We start from the raw sequence: 18,599 nt of genomic DNA, 5'->3' as shown, positions 1-18,599 counted from the left end.
CGACAACACCCGCACGTGACGTCCCTACACTAACCCTTTAAAACTACCACGCCGAGGATGACGAGGCCGCCTTTGACGAAGATAGGTCCTCCTATCGAAACGTTGGCCAGCCTTTCTGAGGCACCTTATCCCTGTTTACGAACTTTATACCACAGTGTGCTATTCCATCTGTCAGCCCCTTTCTTGTTTTTGGACAATTACGAAAGCAGGTATTTTAAGTTTCCGGATGCTTTTTTCTTCCCGTAGTTCTGGCCTACCCTGCTGGTAATACTGAACTTATTATTGCGATACCAATTATACGGACACTCCTGGCGCATTTCGGCCGTCGGTGTAGCCGTGAGGTTCCGTATAAATTCCAAGGGGGATAAAATCGCCGCCGCGCGCCGTATGCCGTATCTGCGAGTGAAAGTGCGCGATTCGCCGGCTCAATCTCGCGTGCGCGATAGAGGAAGGCGCGAGTCACGTAATTGAGGCTTTGGGTGTAAATGGTGTTCTTCTCCGGCGGCGGCTGCTTACGGCGCGGCCGTGTGTTCGCCGTATATTGAAAGCGACCTGCGACGTGGCCAAATTGCGCGCCCGCGTGGGCCTTGTCTTTAAAGCGATCGGCGACGTCTGCAGAATTCGCGTAGTGCGGGCCGCTTCGTGTGGATTGTGCTTTGGACGTTTCATTCGTGTTCAAGCGAGAGATGCACGCGGGTCAATTCGCTCGCTGCTGCTGCGGCGATTTGTCACTCCACCGTTCTGGCAGAGAGTTTCGGCGGTGATCCACCGAGATATGTTCATGTTTACCTGTGCGCGCCTGTCACCGTGCTTGTTGATTTATTTAGTTAGTGAATGCTTTTAAGTTTGTACGACCGATAACACTACTATTCTTAGTTCGTATAGCTATCTACTAATTTTCTATCGCAACCGGTGCTTCGCTTTCAGGGCGAAACTGCGACTTCATTTATTTATAGAGTACACACTATCAGGCCGTCTGCTGCATTCTGCATTGTTCAGAACAGTCCAATCAAAAATCTCAGATGACATTTATACCACATTTCGAATGAGATCTTATGATCATGTGAGAGCACATACATTACATATATGTTATGATATAAGGATACAAATTTACTAAATATGGGTTATGTGTGTAATTTGAGATTTTTGACACGATAGCCATCTAAAGATGTTAGGCACCCCTTGGTCTCTGTATTCCTTCATCATCATTAGCCGCAATAGTGGCAGTAACAGAAGCCTATATTTATGTCAACTGTGGGAAAAAAACGCGTGCAAACGATCTTTAATTATCGCTGTCTCGCGCTAGCTGACTGCAAGTTGCGCCGGTAAATTTCCTAGTTTCGTCACTCTGCCTAATTTTGTGCCGTCCTCGAGAGCACTTCTTCCTTGACACCCATTTTTAACGCTTTTAGTCCACTGCTTATCTGCCCTACCTATTGCATAAGCTGCCGAGCTTCATTTTCTTGCATTAATAGCAGCTACAACATAGGCTACCCTTGTGTGCTCTCTGACGCACACCGCTCTTTTGTTGTCTCTTCAAGTTAACATAACATATTTCTTGCTGCACTTTATATTCTCAAAAACAAAAGAACGTTTTTTGACTTGCCTACCTCAACACTTTCTGAAGTTTCTTTGTTACCGTCAAAGTTTCTGCCCCATATGTTAGCTCTGGTAGAATGTTATCATTGTTCATGTTTCCTTTCAATGACAGCGGTAAGTTCGCCCCCATGATTATGTAATGCCAGCCGAGTAAGTTCAAACCCTTCTTTTTCATCAGTAACCCCTTTGACTAATTGGCCTGGGTAAATGTACTTTTCGACATATTCTTTAGTCTAAATGCTGATGATTGTTGATTCTTGTTGCCTTTCTTAACTATTGAACATCGGTGGGGGTGGGTTGTAGCAACGCCAAGCTATCACGCCGCTAATTGCTCCCCCCAAGCGTCTCTCGCACTATCAGTGCGGTATTTCACCACATGTCCATGAAACCGTCTCTCAGGAATGTAATAGGAAGGGAAGCTTCCTTGCGAGCTATAACTGATTCTTCTGGGAATACAAGGTGTTGCAGGGAAGCGTGCATAAGAATCGTCTATGACAAGTCTTCCAGAAGAGCATCTCTTTCCCGCGCTTGTCTTTGGCAAGGCCACAGCAAATCTTCAAGGTCTGTTGTCTCGCCGTATGCCGTACAGTTCGTAGAATGGACACGTCCTGTCCTAAATATTCATGCTCGTGTGCGAGCAGATCATGTCCTTATTCGATGTAGAAGTGTTGCTTTTTATCGACCAAATTTCTTGGTTGCGCAGGAATATGTTGTGAAAACCAAAGCGATCACGGATGTCACGCTTTTATTCTTGCTTACTTTTTGGGGCCTTGACTTTAGGAGGAGGATAGGGGGCTGCTTTGGCAAGAACATCAGCTTTTTTATTGCCATCAATACCAATCGTTCGAGAAAATTTACTGAAACTTTACTCTGAAGCCTTTCTTGCCTACTTCTTGCATGAGTGCTTGTGATTTGCGCGACTACGACAGAGTCGTTCCGATGCAGCCATTGGTTCCGTAAGATGAACCATACCCAGCCAAGGCAAAGACTCGCTTGTGCGCATCTAGTATATGTTGCGATGGCGACTCACCGTGGTCAACAGCGTGGCGCCAGAGTTGATTGTGGTCCAAGGTAATTCTAAGAATTTGGACATTGGTCACTTGTAGTATCCGGTGTCCGTCAAAATTCACATTCAAACGTGTAGATCTTTTGTGAATTCCAGGAAATTGAATGAATAATGGTTTATCTGCTGGCAGTGATGGGCCAAGCGTTGCAAAGTTGCGCTAAATGACATTCACTGCTCCCTGGACTATTCGTGTGAGGCGATGGTGTTGGCAGACGCATATCCATATGCCCATAAAATCGGCATATATAGACATCTCCACTGGCGTTAGATGGTTTAGGGTTCTTGGGCGACTAGCCATGGTAATGTTAAACATTGAGGGAGAGAAGATATTTCCCGGTGGCACGCCGCGAACTATACTTGTCTTCAAAGTGTCGCCAAGATCCGCTCTGAGGCGGCTATCATTGAGAAACATGTGTATCAAATGCAAGAGCTTTCCCGTGACGCACATATCTTGTAACTGGCTGATGATGCCTGTTTGAGACACTTAATACTAAAACTTGGAAACCTCCCTAATAACAGCAAGTGTTGACAGGCCATCTGGAGTGTAATGTTATATGTGATTTACCAAGTCCAGCACATTGACGAGAGGTCTTACACGTTGACGAAATCCAGCCAATAACGACGGTAGCGTCCGACGCTGATTGACGTACCAAATGAGCATTGTGCACGTCACCTTGGGCGGTAGCTTCGCTGCACAGGAGGTTAGGCCCACCTGTATGGATGAGTCCCGGCCTGCATGATCTTTTCCAGGCTTCAGAACTGGTACCACTCGTGCTACCTTCTATAAATGTGGAAGATCTCCTCCGGTCCACAGTTGATTTAAAAAGCCCAGCAAATCACGTCGTCCGCCAACCGGTAGGATAGTGAGGATCTGACTGCTGATAAGATCTGGTCCCACGGCGCTGCGTTGTCGGGCCTTGCCCGTAGCTAGCTCCAAATCTTCGTGTGAAAGGAGCATTTATCGACGACAACGATACCGCCGGAGGCAGGTTGATTGTGCCAGTTGAACTGCAGTGGGAGTTTACTTTTTTATTCTAATTATGGAGCTTCAGCCATGTTCTTACGTTAAGCTCATCAATCATTTGTTGCAATTTCTCCTCAGTGTTGCTTTTAGGACCATGTTATCTGTCAGCCCAAGGTTCTTGATGAATTCGTCATTGATTCTCACTCTTAATCCCCCCTCCACTCTATACCTGGAACACTTCTAAGCATATAGTGAATCGCAAGGAATTGTGTTTACTTGCGTGACAACATTCGTACTAAGTATTTTCCACTTTATTTGTGGAGAAAGAAAGTAGCAGTAGTCTTCGTAGCTATTTCCACAGATATTCACGCACCATTGCACCCTACAGCAATTATCAATGGGCCTACAGACAACAGAACGCACTGAATATATAACTGATAAATAACGTGGTTTGTATCAAACTGCACTAAACAATTCATTATTACCGCTGCTGTATGTTGCGAAGCAAGCCAGTGATCGTGGCTTCATCAGTAATTTGAACTTTTTTCCCTCTTTAGCCTCTGAGGAAAACAGAGAATTCCTCAAGCGGCGCTTTCCAGTGTTACAAGACCGAAAGATTGCAAACTCACAAGATATGTCCTTCGAAGAACACATCATGTGCGAAACTAAAGGGCGGGGTGAGTATATATCTCGACTGTCTTGTCAGAAACCTATATTGCTGCTTACGGCTAAGTTTTCGGGCTCAAAATATTGCGTCTGTAAACTTTCACTACTATGCAGTATTATGCTTTCAGATATGAAGACTGACCTAAGGCATCGGCCTGATCATCCTGCGAAATAATTCATCTTAAACGATTTTCATAGCACCGGCTACGCATCTCACTTTCATGCGATGATAAAGTGGCTAACGTTCCCAAGTCAGCACAAAATGAAAATCCTGATTTTATCGACATATATATACACACTGCATATAGATTGTACAAACTTGAACGAAGTGACCAATGTTTGCGTTTGCGGGATTTGTACTATCACTCGAACTGTGAAGGGACCATACGCTGCGGGATTATTATTGACAAATCGTAAACGCCAGAGCAACGTGAGAATGTTCACAGAAATAATGGATTAGAAGGAACCCCACAGATGAAAATTCTATGCTACATTTCAATACGGCAATTCTGCTGCCAGCTTCACACTAGACGTGGCGAACGACAAGAGCGAGCATTCTGGTGTCTTACTGGTGCTTCCCAACGAGCCACTCTATGCAATCCCAATGGGTCGGCACTTGGTGCACCCTCAGTGGCTCCTGCCGAATGTTTTAATGGGTTTAGCTCTCGTAGGCTATTTTCTCCACTTTCCTGACAGCGTGTTTGTCTATTTATAAAGAAAGATATGGGTCGGTCCTGAAGATAATCTAATGTGAAAATTTCAGTGCAGCCCAAAGATGTGCACTCTCACCTTTTTGCAGAAAGTCTTTCACGATGACCTTCAGTTTAAGATAAATTCTCTAAAATTTGACCGGTGCTGGGCTGAACTGAACCACGTCACGCGCGTTCCTCAAGCACAGTAGCCCAACAGTTTACTGCACTATGCGATGAATACCGCCGGGGGCAGAGAGAATGGAACGTTTTAGCGTGTCCGGTATTCCCGTAAATGCAAACGCACTCTACATATTGGTCGATCAGCGGAGGCGCAAACGTGCACGGCTGCACGGGGCACCACCTGGTGTCTTAAAGCTCCACCCGACAAACACAGCTAATGTTGCAACCACCAAGTGTATTTTACTTTGCTGCCCGTGGAAATTTTCTGCAGCAACACGATTATGCCACTGTCCAAAATTTATACCAGCAGCGAGGTAGAATACACTTAGTTGCTGCATTACTAGATCTGTGCTTTAAAGCGAAAGGTTTACTAACCGCGTGGAGCCGTGTTTCACCGTCGCCAGCGATTCCTACTTCATTTGGCAGCGGCGCCGTAGCCTTGCCAACGCATCACATGACTCGCCGCGCCGAGCTCCGCCGCCGCCGCCGGCTTCGCGCATGGATTTCCACAGCTGGGTTGCCGCCTGACCACGTCACCCGCCGCGCGCCTTACCGTCTTCTCTGAGCGCTGCGCGCGAGCTGGAGGCTTTGAGCCGTCGTGGTAGAGCGGCGTCTGACGACGCCACAGATATCACCCGGCGAGCTGCTTAGCTGGAGAGTGTTTAGAATGTAACAGCTGACGCACCGTCGAGATCAATGTAGCAACCGTGTTCGCACGCTGTCCGTTTGCGTTTCGATGCTGCCGATGTTCGCAGCGTCTCTTTGCATCTCTAGCACTCGCGCTTTCCCTGTGGCACAGGAGGCATCGCACCGTCGAACGATGCGTGTCTTCCCAAGCCTAATGACAGTCATGTCTAGCCGCCAGCCTAGGCAAAGCCGTCGTACCCGGCTTAACAATGATTGCATGCCTAAGCATAATAATTATAGCTAAATCAAAGGTTAGGCAAGTGAAACCAAGACTTAACCAGGCTAAGCCAAGCTTTCGCTTTGCATATACAGGGTTACCTGAGCTAAGCCGCATCCAGTTTTTTCTGGTTTGGCTTGGTGTCACCAGGCGGCTGCACCTTGCAGACCATTCGGGCTTGCACGTCTGCTCATCTGGTAAAATGCCCAGTCCACTTGCGTTTACCGTAAAACAGGGCGTGCCCTACTCTAATATTTCTCAGCGTTCACATGCACAGGCGCATCGGAGGCCATTTGTACGTCGTGGGCTCGCCGCTTGGTGTCACAGCTTGTCCAGAGAGAACATCTAGTGGAAAAAAAGGTTAGCGAAACGCGCCTAACAACACGCCCGCAGCACCCGTTCAGATTCCAATACAGCTAATCGAAACGTTCGTGCCCTTTCACTTTGTGGGTGCTGTAGTACAGACGAAGCTATCGGCCCTCGGTGCACCTAGACGGCTACACTGCCCGCATCGCAGATCATATCCAAGCAGGTCATGAGTAGCCGCGCCATACGCAGCAGCAGCGGGACTAGAACGCCCCTTTGTAAACATTCGCTTACTATTCAGATTAACAAGCATGTTGTCAGCACGCACAGACAACATGAGAACATCACACTCGATTACCACGGACGCTCGCTGTTAAAACGCTGGCGTGAGAAACCCCGGCAGCAACAGCGAGCGAAGCGATCTTTGTGCAGTCTATCGCATCAACGCAAACTGAGCGGCGAGAACACAGCGCAGGCTAAGCTATCGACCATGGCCCACATAGACTGCCTCCAAATGAGATCGCTTTCAAGATAAAGCCCACGCGACCGCGCTCGGATGAAGCACAACGCCCCCTTTCCCTCCCCCGGTGCCATGGGCGCGACGGAAGATGGCGCCTTCCCTCCCCTTTTTCGCCCTTGCGCATGCAAGATTAAGCCGCCATCGTCGGCTCATCATCGCACGCTTTCTCTCGCACACACAGCGTACGGCGCACGAGGACGATATTTTCGCTAGACGAAGCCGGTACGTCCCCGTCGCAAACAAAACCTGTAGCAACTGCCAAATGAGGTCAACCCAGCGCGCCACCGCCTACCTTCCTCCTTCGCGACGCTTGGACTCATTTCTCCTAATCCACTTCGCCCAACAAACACCTAGACGTTGCTTTGCCGGGCACTCTGCAATCGTTCCTACTTTCCCTGGCGTGCGATTCTGTTCCCCTCCAGGCGCCTTCCTGCTCCGCTTCTTTCGCAGCTGCAAACACACATTTGCAGATTGCGCTAGCTTGCCAGATATGCTTGCGCATCAGAAAAGTTGGAGGACGCCGAAGCTTTGCCTTTAAGAGTGGCGCGCGATAGCATTCGAAGATCTCCGACTGCTTCTCACGTTTCCCGGCAGCTGCAGCTAATCCGAGCGTAATGTTTTTCCGTGTAACGCTTGGAGGGGAACGCTCTGAAGGAAGGCTAGCTGTCTGGGTCTTTTCTTTCTTTCCCCCCACGACGGGAGCGCTGAGGATGTGCGGAAGCGACCGCCAACCGGAACGTGTTGTAAGAAACGGAATGGAGCGCGCCGCTCCCATAATGACAGACCTCAAACACTAGCTGGAAAAGGGGTTTGTATTTGAGCTTCCGCGAAACAATTATGTTTTCTCATATATTCAAATTGCAATCGGACGCTATCATGTGCGGAGGTAGTGTGTAAGTCGTACTTTAGGATTTTTCCGACGATATATTTACATTGAGAAATCCAATTAGGTAAGTAACGCCTATGCACCACGAGGAGGGTCTGCGTAACTTGGGATGCATGGTCCGGAATGACTGTTCTCTATCGGGCAACGCAATCAACGCCGCCAGCGGACTTTGTGCGACGCTGGGCGCTTAACGCTAGCGCGTTAACATCTGAGTCCAAGGAGGAAGACACCGCTGACTAATGTCATAGACCATGTGATTAAAACAACGAAAATTGCAATACGATAGCTGGAAAGCAAGATGGAACTCATCTTCCGAGACAAATGGTATAATGTTAGTACGAGTTCGTACATGCCACTTACATGTACGTCGGTGTTATATGGAATGAAAACGGAAACCATAAAAGTGGAACTGTCGAAGTGGCCGGCGAAAAATGATAAAGTGGGGGAGCTATAGAATGAATTGCGACCAGCATACGCCTACAGGATATGTTGCACTACGTTAGTGTATAGTGGTAACAATTGCTCAGAATAGATCTCTATGAATATACAGCATTGTAATATATTAAAGGAGCTTATACAAGGCATTGCGATGGGATATACCAGGGCATAGACGACGATTTAGTGAAGCTATGGAGAGCGAAATGCATGGACAACCGAGTAGACATTGCCTGGAACAGACGGAAATGCAATCAAATAGCAGAAATTACCAGGGCATTATTAAGAATTCCCTCTGTTCCGAATGTTGTTCCAGCTTTATGTTAAATAGAGAGAAGAACTACGGCAAAACAGTAAGTACGGTTGGCTAAAAGCAAGAACGTACCACAGCAAATCTTCGCAACAAGATGAACCATCCGCCTGCTGTGGTGAAAATCCCGAAACCACTCAGCACGTTCTAATGACATGCGAAGACATTCACCCATTAAGACCCGAGGGTAATGTACACCTTCAAGAAGTAATCCGATTTCAAATGGATGGAAGCATCAACGGTCAGCAGTCGAGATAAGTTAGAAACGTTCAGAATATTTATGGGAAAAAAAAACCGGGAAGAGATTGATAGGACTGGAGCCGTTACGGAAGTATGTAACGGAACAGAGTAGATAGGGAAATTTTTGGAAGAGAAAATGATTAAGGCGATGTATAAAAATTTCAAAAATGAAAAGCATCTATAGCATACATGATTAAATCAAGCCTGCTAGGTGGACGAGGAGAATTAGCGCAAAAGAAAAGACAACCCACATGGGAATAAACGACAATGAAATGTGCTACACTCACCATTGTTTAATGGCAGGATGGCTTTCACCTATTTATAATCATTTCAGTTATGCGCGCAATAAAAATATGCGGAAACATCGGAGGCAGAACACGTATAGGTCGATGGCGGTTGCGCAAGTTGAACTCTGAGTTAAAAAGCCCGACCTACGGCTCAGTTATACAACGCTTTTTCTTATTTTTAATAAAAAAAGGCTTCCAATGCAAGTCTAGAAGAATCGTTGCCGCTCCTACCCTGGAAAGTAGGGTCCTAATGCCCTACAGTGGTATCCTACAGAAAAAGGTCCAGTGGCGTGAGGTGGACGATCCCTTCCGTGTGTAGAATTCATCTGATGTTGCAAAAATTGTGGATGTAATGGTGGCAATAATTAAGGCTTCTCTGTTGATGGAAACGATCGTCTGTACTCAATCCGGCAGGATAGGGTTTTGGTTTCATTAAGAGAGTGTGTTGAAAGCAATGACAGGACTGACTTTCAGAACTCTTGAGGCCTCCAGTGGACAACGTTTTAACTTTGCTTGAGTTTTATTTAAGCGTCACTTTCGTTCAGGTTAAGAAGCAGCCTTTTCTGCAGCGTCGAGGGTAATATGGGTATGTATTGGCTCATGTGTTGCTCAGATTTAGTGACCTTTTTTTTTTGCCTCTCTATCTTACGTCATTTTGGCGTTCTTATAGGGAGTATTGAAAAGTTTTTTTTTTATTTGTTGATGTCATTTAAGTGCTGTTAAGCAAAGCGTGTGGTGTTACATCGCATTCTATCATTTTAGAAACTTTTAGCGTTACGGCCAAGGCCTTTTTTTGATCATGAGCTACCGGGAGGAACGGGTCTGTACTCTTTAGATTTAATTATTTTGTATGGTGAAGTGCATGTCTGGTCGGATTGTCAGCTGCGTCTTTTAAAGCAACTATTACCATGGGATTCCGCGCACTTAACGGTGGTGAAACAAGCAGTAGGTACGGTTTGCTTGGAGTCGGCTCTCCGCTAGTCGTGCTCACACGGAATGCGGCCTAGCTTTACTAGTCAAGTAGGCCGACGGTCGGCAGCTGGCTTCCCGTTGCTGGTCGTGAATGCTTTAGCCGAGACACTACAGCAAACAAGCAAAGAGTTGATCACAAAGGGCAAGAACAGAGGGCGAACGTCTGAAGTTGATGACGGAAATTCTACCGCATGTGCACAAAGTGTCACACACTCCTACAAATGTTGCCATCCGTCATGGTGAGCCTGTTGTTTTTTTTTTTTTTTCTGCCACCAACAGCCATTCTAAGCTGGGCCCTCGAATTTGCGGTGAAAGCAGGTGTGGTTGCCGAAAAATGCAGGAGAAGCCCTTCGTCAAGTGCTCGAGAGGTGTGGCTGGTGTGTTCGCGTTGTCTTGCAGTGAGTTGTATGTTGGTTGAACCGAACGTTGCGTCAAGGACCACTTAAGGGAGCATGCGCAAAAAGTAACCAGAAAAGAGAAAAGGCGCCTAGTTATGGTCGCTCACGTTCCTACATGTGACTCTGATGCTCGTTCTTTATGAGCGTTCCAGGCAGGAGCGGTAGAGCTTCCTGTAGGCTTGCATTGGAAACCTTGTATTTTTTATCAAAAAGAAGAAATATCACTGTGTAAGTGAGCCGCCAATAGCACTTAGTGTTCGAATTCTTGCGCAACCATCGTTGACCTACATGTGTTATATATCGATGTTTCTGTATAGTCTTATTGTGCGTATGCGTGAGAAGATGATACATAAGTAATGCAAAACGCACTACCCCAAGAAATAATTCTTCTGGTAGTATACGTTTCAAAGGTTGTGCAAATAAATTATCATCATCATAGTGCGGTAGAGTGGCCCGCCTGCTGAGACACCACATACATTACGCATTTTGGTGGTGGCAATACGGTCTGTCGTTATATTGCTTCACTATTAGGCTTATTAACGTTTTCATTGATTGTGAGATGGATTACGCCTCACTTTTGCACGCATTGGTGCTACCTCCTTCTATCTTCACAAGTACAGTGCGAATTGTGCTAGGTAATGTGTTCTCAGGCAAACGATACATCAAGCTCAGATGACACATCGCACTTCTGTTGTACAAATCAGTTTATGTGGTATGTTTATCTGGATATTAAGCTTTGTTGTTTTGTACGTTTGCTATGTATACTCTCACGGTTTTCTTGAAATATGGGTTTCGTATAAGTCGACGTTTTATACTGTGTTTATGTTTATAGACTGGTCGATGCAATAAAACTGTTAGTTAGCACTCAAAACTACGTCTATTTCATCCGTGTTGTCCTGTGGTTTCCCGCAATTCCATTGTATTATATCAAAGCATATCAAAGCTCAGATTCTACTCGCGCCACCAGATAATCGCTTCAACGTAGTGCTATATATTTAGACACGACTGCGTTGCCCGCATCCAAAATGACGCAGCGAATGTCTTATCGACGCATTTCTACACATCTCTCTCCCTTTCAGGTGTTGATGTGGTGCTCAACTCGTTGTCCGAAGAGAAACTGCAAGCTAGCGTGCGTTGCTTGGCAACGCATGGCCGCTTCATGGAGATTGGCAAGTTCGACTTGTTCGAGAACAATTATTTAGGCATGTCTGTGTTTCACCAAAACGTAAACTTCCATGGGGTCATGTTGGACAGCTTGCTGCTCGATAGCACGGCTGCTCTGGCTCACAAGCGCCGTGTCGCAGACCTTGTCAGCCAAGGAATAAAATCTGGGGTGGTGCAGCCGCTGGATGTCATAAGCTTCACCCGAGAGCGGACTGAAGAGGCCTTCCACTTTGCTGCCTCTGGGACAGAAACGAGCAAGGTCGTGATCCAGGTACGCCATGTTCCAACAGCATCGGGGTCGGAATGTTAGCGAACGGTCTTGTGGGGGAAGTACCTTCCCGCCGACACGGGTGTTACGTCATTCAAGGCGCACGCCTCGCTGCTTCAGTGCATCTACACATTCCCTGTTTTGTAGCGATGCAAATGCTAGGAAAAACGTATCAGCCAATAAGTCATTCGGACAGAAATGTATGTATATCTTTCATACAGTGATAAAAAGAACGCGTAGCCGCCTTACTGATGGTGGAATAAACACACTTGTATAACTGCTCCTGGTTTCCTAGCTCCACATTCAATGAACGCCTGTGATGGCGACTCGCCAACGATGGGAGATCATTAGTTTTTGCATGCTGTTGGAACCATAGTATTGCTAATGGAACGTTGATTAGAATATTGGACATGTTCGTAAACGCGGCAACTTGGAAGCGTACTTTCTTGCTTGCGGACGGGGCTTCTTCCAGCGTGGTTCTTAATTAACGAATATATCTCAAGATTTCGTCAAATGATTTTGTCGGTAATAGAAGGCGTCGTGTTTTTCCTGCCTGAAATACTGCGTAATGTCCGACTCATTGCCGAAATTCGCATTTGACTGCAACACCTGCGTCAGGCGTTCATGACACTGAATGCTTACAGATGCGCCAAGAAGAGACCGAGCGTACGACTCGCGCATCTCCGCTAACCGTAGAAGCAGTCGCACGTCCGCACTTCTACCGACACAAGTCTTATGTCATTGTTGGAGGCCTGGGTTGCTTCGGTATGGATCTCGCCGAGTGGATGGTGTCACGTTGCTGCCGCAAGCTCGTCCTGGTGTCAAGGAGCGGCGTGCGCACTGGGTACCACAGGCTTTGTCTCCAGCGGTGGCGCCATCTCGGGGCCACAGTACACGTCATCAACGACGACGTCTCGACGGAGGAAGGTGCTCGCAAGATTATCGCGACTGCAGCAACCATGGGACCCGTTGGAGGGATTTTCAACTTGGCCATGGTAATTTACTTTAACGATGGCGTACATGCTATGGGGTGTTATAACTTACTTACTTGCTATGGTATGTTATAACCGGCGCTACCATTGACCACTTCTTGTAGGTAATTTATCACGTGGTTGTGATAAATTGCATTTGTTAAGGTAAATTAGTCAGATATGAACTATTTCGTGAGAAGACAATTTGGGTTCAAGTAAAACAGCTTCCGGCGCCAAACTACGCGCTCCCAGGCAATGAGCGGCGCATTTCAGGTATCGCTAAAAGGAAGCTTTATATCGGCCTCAAATCCGAGCCGCCTTTTCAGTTACATGTAAAACGCAGAAATATTTTTCAGATAACCCTTGACCAGCCTCAGGGAAATGTGTTGCATTTTCGCGAGAAAGCTACCTTTTTGTGACTGTAGGAAGCTGAATTTGGTTCAGTGCATGAATTTATTTTAAAAATTGCCAAGTATTGTGAAGTTTGAAAAACATTGTACCAAAAATTTAGAAATCCGTATTTCTGCACGCAAGAACTAAAAAAAGTATTGCAGTTTTCTTATCTGCATCCGTTATAGCATTTAAAGTGGTGAAATTTGGTGTATTGAGTTGCAGGTTATGTGAATTGGTTATAATTTTTACAAGAGTTCTGAAAAAAGCCCAATAAAAATTTAGTAAGGTACTTCATGGAGGGCAAGTATGTCAATGTTATCCACGTTGATGAGTTATTAAACGCCATTTGTAAAATTATTATATCAATGAAAGCTATATTTGAGGGTTGGTTATATTCTGCACATTTCTCTATCACCTGATTGATAGTGTGAATATGGTGAATTGTTGAGTAGCCTTTACGGAATCCTGCCTGGTCCTTTGGTTGACAGAAATCTAAGGTGTTCCTGATTCTATTTGCGATTACCTTAGTAAATACTTTGTAGGCAACGGACAGTAAGCTGATCGGTCTATAATTTTTCAAGTATTTGGCGTCCTTTTTCTTATGGATTAAGAATATGTTGGCGTTCTTCCAAGATCCGGTACGCTAGAGGTCATGAGGCATTGCGTATACAGGGTGGCCAGTTTTTCTAGAACAATCTGCCCACCATCCTTCAACAAATCTGCTGTAACCTGATCCTCCCCACTTGCCTTACCCCTTTGCATAGCTCCCAAGGCTTTCTTTACTTCTTCCGGCGTTACTTGTGGGATGTCAAATTCCTCTAGAGTATTCTATCTTCCATTAGCGTCGTGTGTGCCACGAATACTGTATAAATCTCTATGGCAATCCTCAGCTACTTGAACTATCTCATTCATATTAGTAATGATATTGCCGGCTTTGTCTCTTAACGCATACATCTGATTCCTGCCTATTCCTAGTTTCTTCTTCACTGCTTTTAGGCTTCCTGTTCCTGAGAGCATTCTTAATTCTGTCCATATTGTACTTCCTTATATCAGCTGTCTTACGCTTGATGATTAACTTGAAAAGTTGTACCAGTTCTATTCTAGCTGTGGGGTTAGAGGCTTTCATACATTCGCATTTTTTAATCAGATCTTTTGTCTACTGTGATAGCTTACCGGTATCCTGTCTAACCAAGTTACCACTGACTTCTATTGCACACTCCTTAATGATGCCCATAAGATTGTCACTCATTGCTTCAACACTAAGGTCATCTTCCTGAGTTAAGGCCAAATACCTGTTCTGTAGCTTGATATGGAATTCCTCTGTTTGCCCTCTTACCCCTAACTCATTGATCGCCTTCTTATGTACCAGTTTCTTCCGTTCCCTCCTCAAGTCTAGGCTAATTCGAGTTCTTACCATCCTATGGTCACTGCACCGCACCTTGCCAGGCACGTCCACATCTTATATGATGCCAGGGTTAGCGCGGAGTATGAGGTCTATTTCATTTCTAGTCTCGCGATTTGGGCTCCTCGATGTCCACTTTCGGCTAACCCGCTTGCGGAAGAAGGTATTCATTATCCGCATATTATTCTGTTCTGCAAATTCTAGTAATAACTCTCCCCTGCTATTCCTAGAGCCTATGCCCTATTCCCCCACTGACTTGTCTCCAGCCTGCTTCTTGCCTACCCTGGCATTGAAGTCGCCCATCAGTATAGTGTATTTTGTTTTGACTTTACCCATCGGCCATTCCACATCCTCATAGAAGCTTTCGACTTCCTGGTCATGATGACTGGATGTAGGGGCGTAGACCTGTACTACCTTCAATTTGTACCTCTTATTAAGTTTCAGAACAAGACCTGCCACCCTCTCGTTAATGCTATAGAATTCCTGTACGTTACGAGCTATATTCTTATTAATCAGGTATTCGACTCCTAGTTCTCGCCTCTCCGCTAAGCCGCGGTAGCATAGGACGTGCCCGCTTTTCAGCACTGTATATGCTTCATTTGTCCTCCTAACTTCACTGAGCCCTATTATATCCTATTTGCTGCCCTGTGCAACCTAACCAACCTAACCTAACAGTGTCAATAGCACTGTTAGACTCGCCTCACTAGATAACGTTCCAGCGTTAAACGTTGCCAAGTTCAGATTCCACTGGCGGCCTATCCGGATCCAGGGATTCTTAGCACCCTCTGCTGCGTCGCAGGTCTGACCGCCGCCGTGGTCAGTTGCTTCGCAGCTGCTGGGGACTGAGGGCCGGGGTTTGATTGTTGTGTTCATATGGGAGGTTGTGGCCAAGTACTGCACCTGGGTGGCCAATCCTGCTCTGGTGAGGGAGTGCGTTGCCGGTTGTGATAACCGGGATCAGGCCATATTCCAGGCCTGTTTGTGCAATTTTATCAACACTTATATCCGTTGGAAAATTGTGCGGCACCGCGATTCGAACCACGGTCCTCTTACACGCGAGGCGGATGTTCTATCTCTGCGCTACCGCTGCACCTATGGATAAGGTGCTAATGACCGATAACAGCTTATCATGATCGGACCGTCATCAGCGCACTTGGCGTCGCCAGGCCCACTAGTTTGCTTGCGTCATCAATTCACCTTGCGCCGCCGTCCGCAGCAGTTCCTGTCGCCGCAAGGCTATCGTTTATACTGGTCCGATCAAGTTTCGTAACACTGATAACGAGATCTGGCTGCGTGAAGCGGAGCAAGTGGCGCAATGCTCACGCGTACTTGCACAACCCCCAGAGCAGTTTCTTTGTGAACTTTTATTGCAAGAGTAAATATGTGGATACTCCAGCATGAATTTTCTCCCTTGTCGTCACCGTCACCGCCGTTGTGATGTTCCGTGTGAAGTCCAAGTGCTACGACATCGCGGCCGCGCACCGTTTACTTTGGGCGTTAGTGAAAGCTTGCGAGGGTGCGATGAGAAGGATGCTGGCTCAATATTGTGCAGTCAACCGAGGAAGGCGGTCAGGAAGCGCGCCGTCTCCCATTCGTCGCAAAGTAACACAGTGAGGAGGGCTCTGCTTGGGCGACGGGCAGGTACGGCGCGGCTGAGCGCGGCCACGCGGGCACTGCCTTGAAAGCGATCTGCGTTGTTTAAAGAATGTAGGCGCGCCGAGGGCTGTTGGCTTTGTGTGCACTGTGCTCTCGCGGATTAGTTCGCGCTGAAGCAAGAGGCAGCATTAAGGTCAATTCATCGCGGTGTGTGCCACTCTTCGTCATGTCAGAATTTTGACATCAAGTGTCAGCCGTCATCGAGTGAGGCATGTTCATGTTTGCCAGCGTTCACGGCACCACGCTCATCAATTTACTTAGAAAGCGAATGTGTACAAATTTACACGACCAATAAGACTGCTACCCTTAATCGGTATAGCTGCCTAATAATTTGTTTTGCAATCGATTCGTTGCCTTTCGGCCGAAATTGCAATATTTTCCATCATATAAAGTGCAAGAAGTTTTGAAGCTGCGGTGTATGATTGTCTTATACCACATTTAGAGCAATGTTTTTTATTATCAAAGGAACAACATCTTAGCTCTACCAACCAGAGTATCAGAACTCTCTCTGCATTTTATCATGTGACAACACGTAATGAGCACTTGATAGCTTTTATATTCTTTGATTCTGGCCATGCAATGCCATTGTGGTAAATTCTAATCTATCACATGAACGAGTTTATAAGAAGCGGATGTGTGTTATATAAATAACGGCGCGCATCCATTCGAGTTTGTAAGAAGGCTTTCTACTTTTTTATATTCGCAGGTGCTTCGCGAGGCCTTGATGGAGAACCAGTCGGCCGATATGTACGCAGATGTGTGCAAGCCCAAAGTGTTGGGCACTCAGTGCCTTGACGACGTGTCAAGAATTGATTGTCCCGAACTCGACCACTTTGTCGTCTTCTCCACCGTTTCTTGTGGTCGTGGAAATGTTGGCCATACAAGCTACGGCTTCGCAAACTCCGTCACGGAGCGTATTTGCGAGCATCGTGTAGCTGAAGGGCTCCCCGGTAAGTACAGTGGTTCCTGCGTCAGACGTCCCGTTCATATCAACGTGAATTTCACAATTTTGCATGTGAAAGGCAACATAACCGTGTCACCTGCTCAGGCGAGCGGTCATACTCCGCAAGAATTCCTGGCAGGAAGGTTGCCCAGCTGCAATGGCCTAGTGCTATATGTTCCGATAACGGAATTGCATTGTAATTACGTTAACCAAACCACATGCAATGTTGCAGAAAGTGTACATTGCGTGTCACAACTAAATGAAAACATCATTCAATGCACTGATATATATTTGAAGATAAGAATAAACGAAACAATGGAAATACGGAAATATTGAAGCTTCATTTCTTTAGGCCTGCGCTGAAAATAGCTTTGTTTAGGTAATTGTTTGCGATGGAAGCATATTATTTGCCGATTGTTCTTCTGTGGGCACCTCTGTGTAGCACTGACTGCCCTGCATTCAGAGGGGGTAACATACGCGGGAATAGAAGGCTTTTTATGAGACGGCCAGAAGTCGGATACAGTCGAGCACTGATTGGCCCGCGCTGCCCACCTGCGTTCGGCGCTTGCGGCAAGAGAGAGTTTTAGCTTGTCCGGTATTCGGGGATACTCAGGCAGGCTGAGCGGAGGGGCGGAGGCGTAAATGTGAGCAGCCTGCATGGTGCAGACACTTGGTCGCGTAGAGCTCAAACAGGCAAAAACAGCTAACATTGCAGAAACCAAGTATATTTTACTTTGTTGCGGGCGTATATTTTTTTTAGACAGCAACATGATTACGTCACTGCCGAAACTTTACACCGTCATTGAAGTAGAATATATTTGGTTACTGCAATATTAGCTGTTTGTTTTCTGTCTGAACCCTGCTCGAACACGTGGCTTCACCATGCAGGCCACTCACGTATACACCTACGCGACTCCGCTCCAGCGCCCCATTCCTTCTGCACTTACCCGATTACCAGCACAGCTAAAGCTCTCTCATATCAATCCCGGCTTGATCTGCAGTGAACAGCTATACTTTGACCACTGGCATCCGGGTGGACGCTACGGAGCGGCCAGCCGCCGCTTATTCGCCGGGAAATCGCTGCATGTGGGTGGGCCTGAAGGCGGGGCTGAAGGTGGCCGCACGGGCCCTTATTGAAAGTCATCTGCGATGGGTACGGAGTCTATCCGGACTGAGGCCGATAGCTTCGTGTGCGCTATGTTCTCGCCGAATAGTTCGCGCTGAAACTGAAGCGGCAGGAAGGGCAAGTCACTCATTGGGGATGGCACTTTTCCTCACCCCAGCTTTTTGACAGCAAGTGTCCGCGGTCATCGAGTGACATGTGTTCATATTTCCTTGTGGGCGCCTGATGACATGCTTGTTAATTTATTTAGCAAG

The 18,599-nt window shown here is 46.7% G+C and overlaps 1 protein-coding gene across 1 annotated transcript in view; it reads left to right on the top strand.

Annotated features, from left to right (window-relative positions):
- The window catches only part of LOC126519861 (fatty acid synthase-like), a 97,584-nt gene that overhangs the window by 57,520 nt on the left and 21,465 nt on the right, over nt 1-18,599 (top strand). Inside the window, exons 8-11 of the mRNA XM_072284055.1 lie at nt 4,187-4,306; nt 11,505-11,860; nt 12,502-12,852; nt 16,986-17,229. Coding sequence (XP_072140156.1) covers nt 4,187-4,306; nt 11,505-11,860; nt 12,502-12,852; nt 16,986-17,229 — 1,071 coding nt within the window. The remainder of the gene's footprint in view (nt 1-4,186; nt 4,307-11,504; nt 11,861-12,501; nt 12,853-16,985; nt 17,230-18,599) is intronic.

The sequence above is a fragment of the Dermacentor andersoni genome, chromosome 8 (genome assembly GCF_023375885.2).
Source record: "Dermacentor andersoni chromosome 8, qqDerAnde1_hic_scaffold, whole genome shotgun sequence".
NCBI lineage: Eukaryota > Metazoa > Arthropoda > Arachnida > Ixodida > Ixodidae > Dermacentor > Dermacentor andersoni.
The sequence above is the reverse complement of the archived record's forward strand: the minus strand, read 5'-3'. Positions and strand labels throughout refer to the sequence as shown.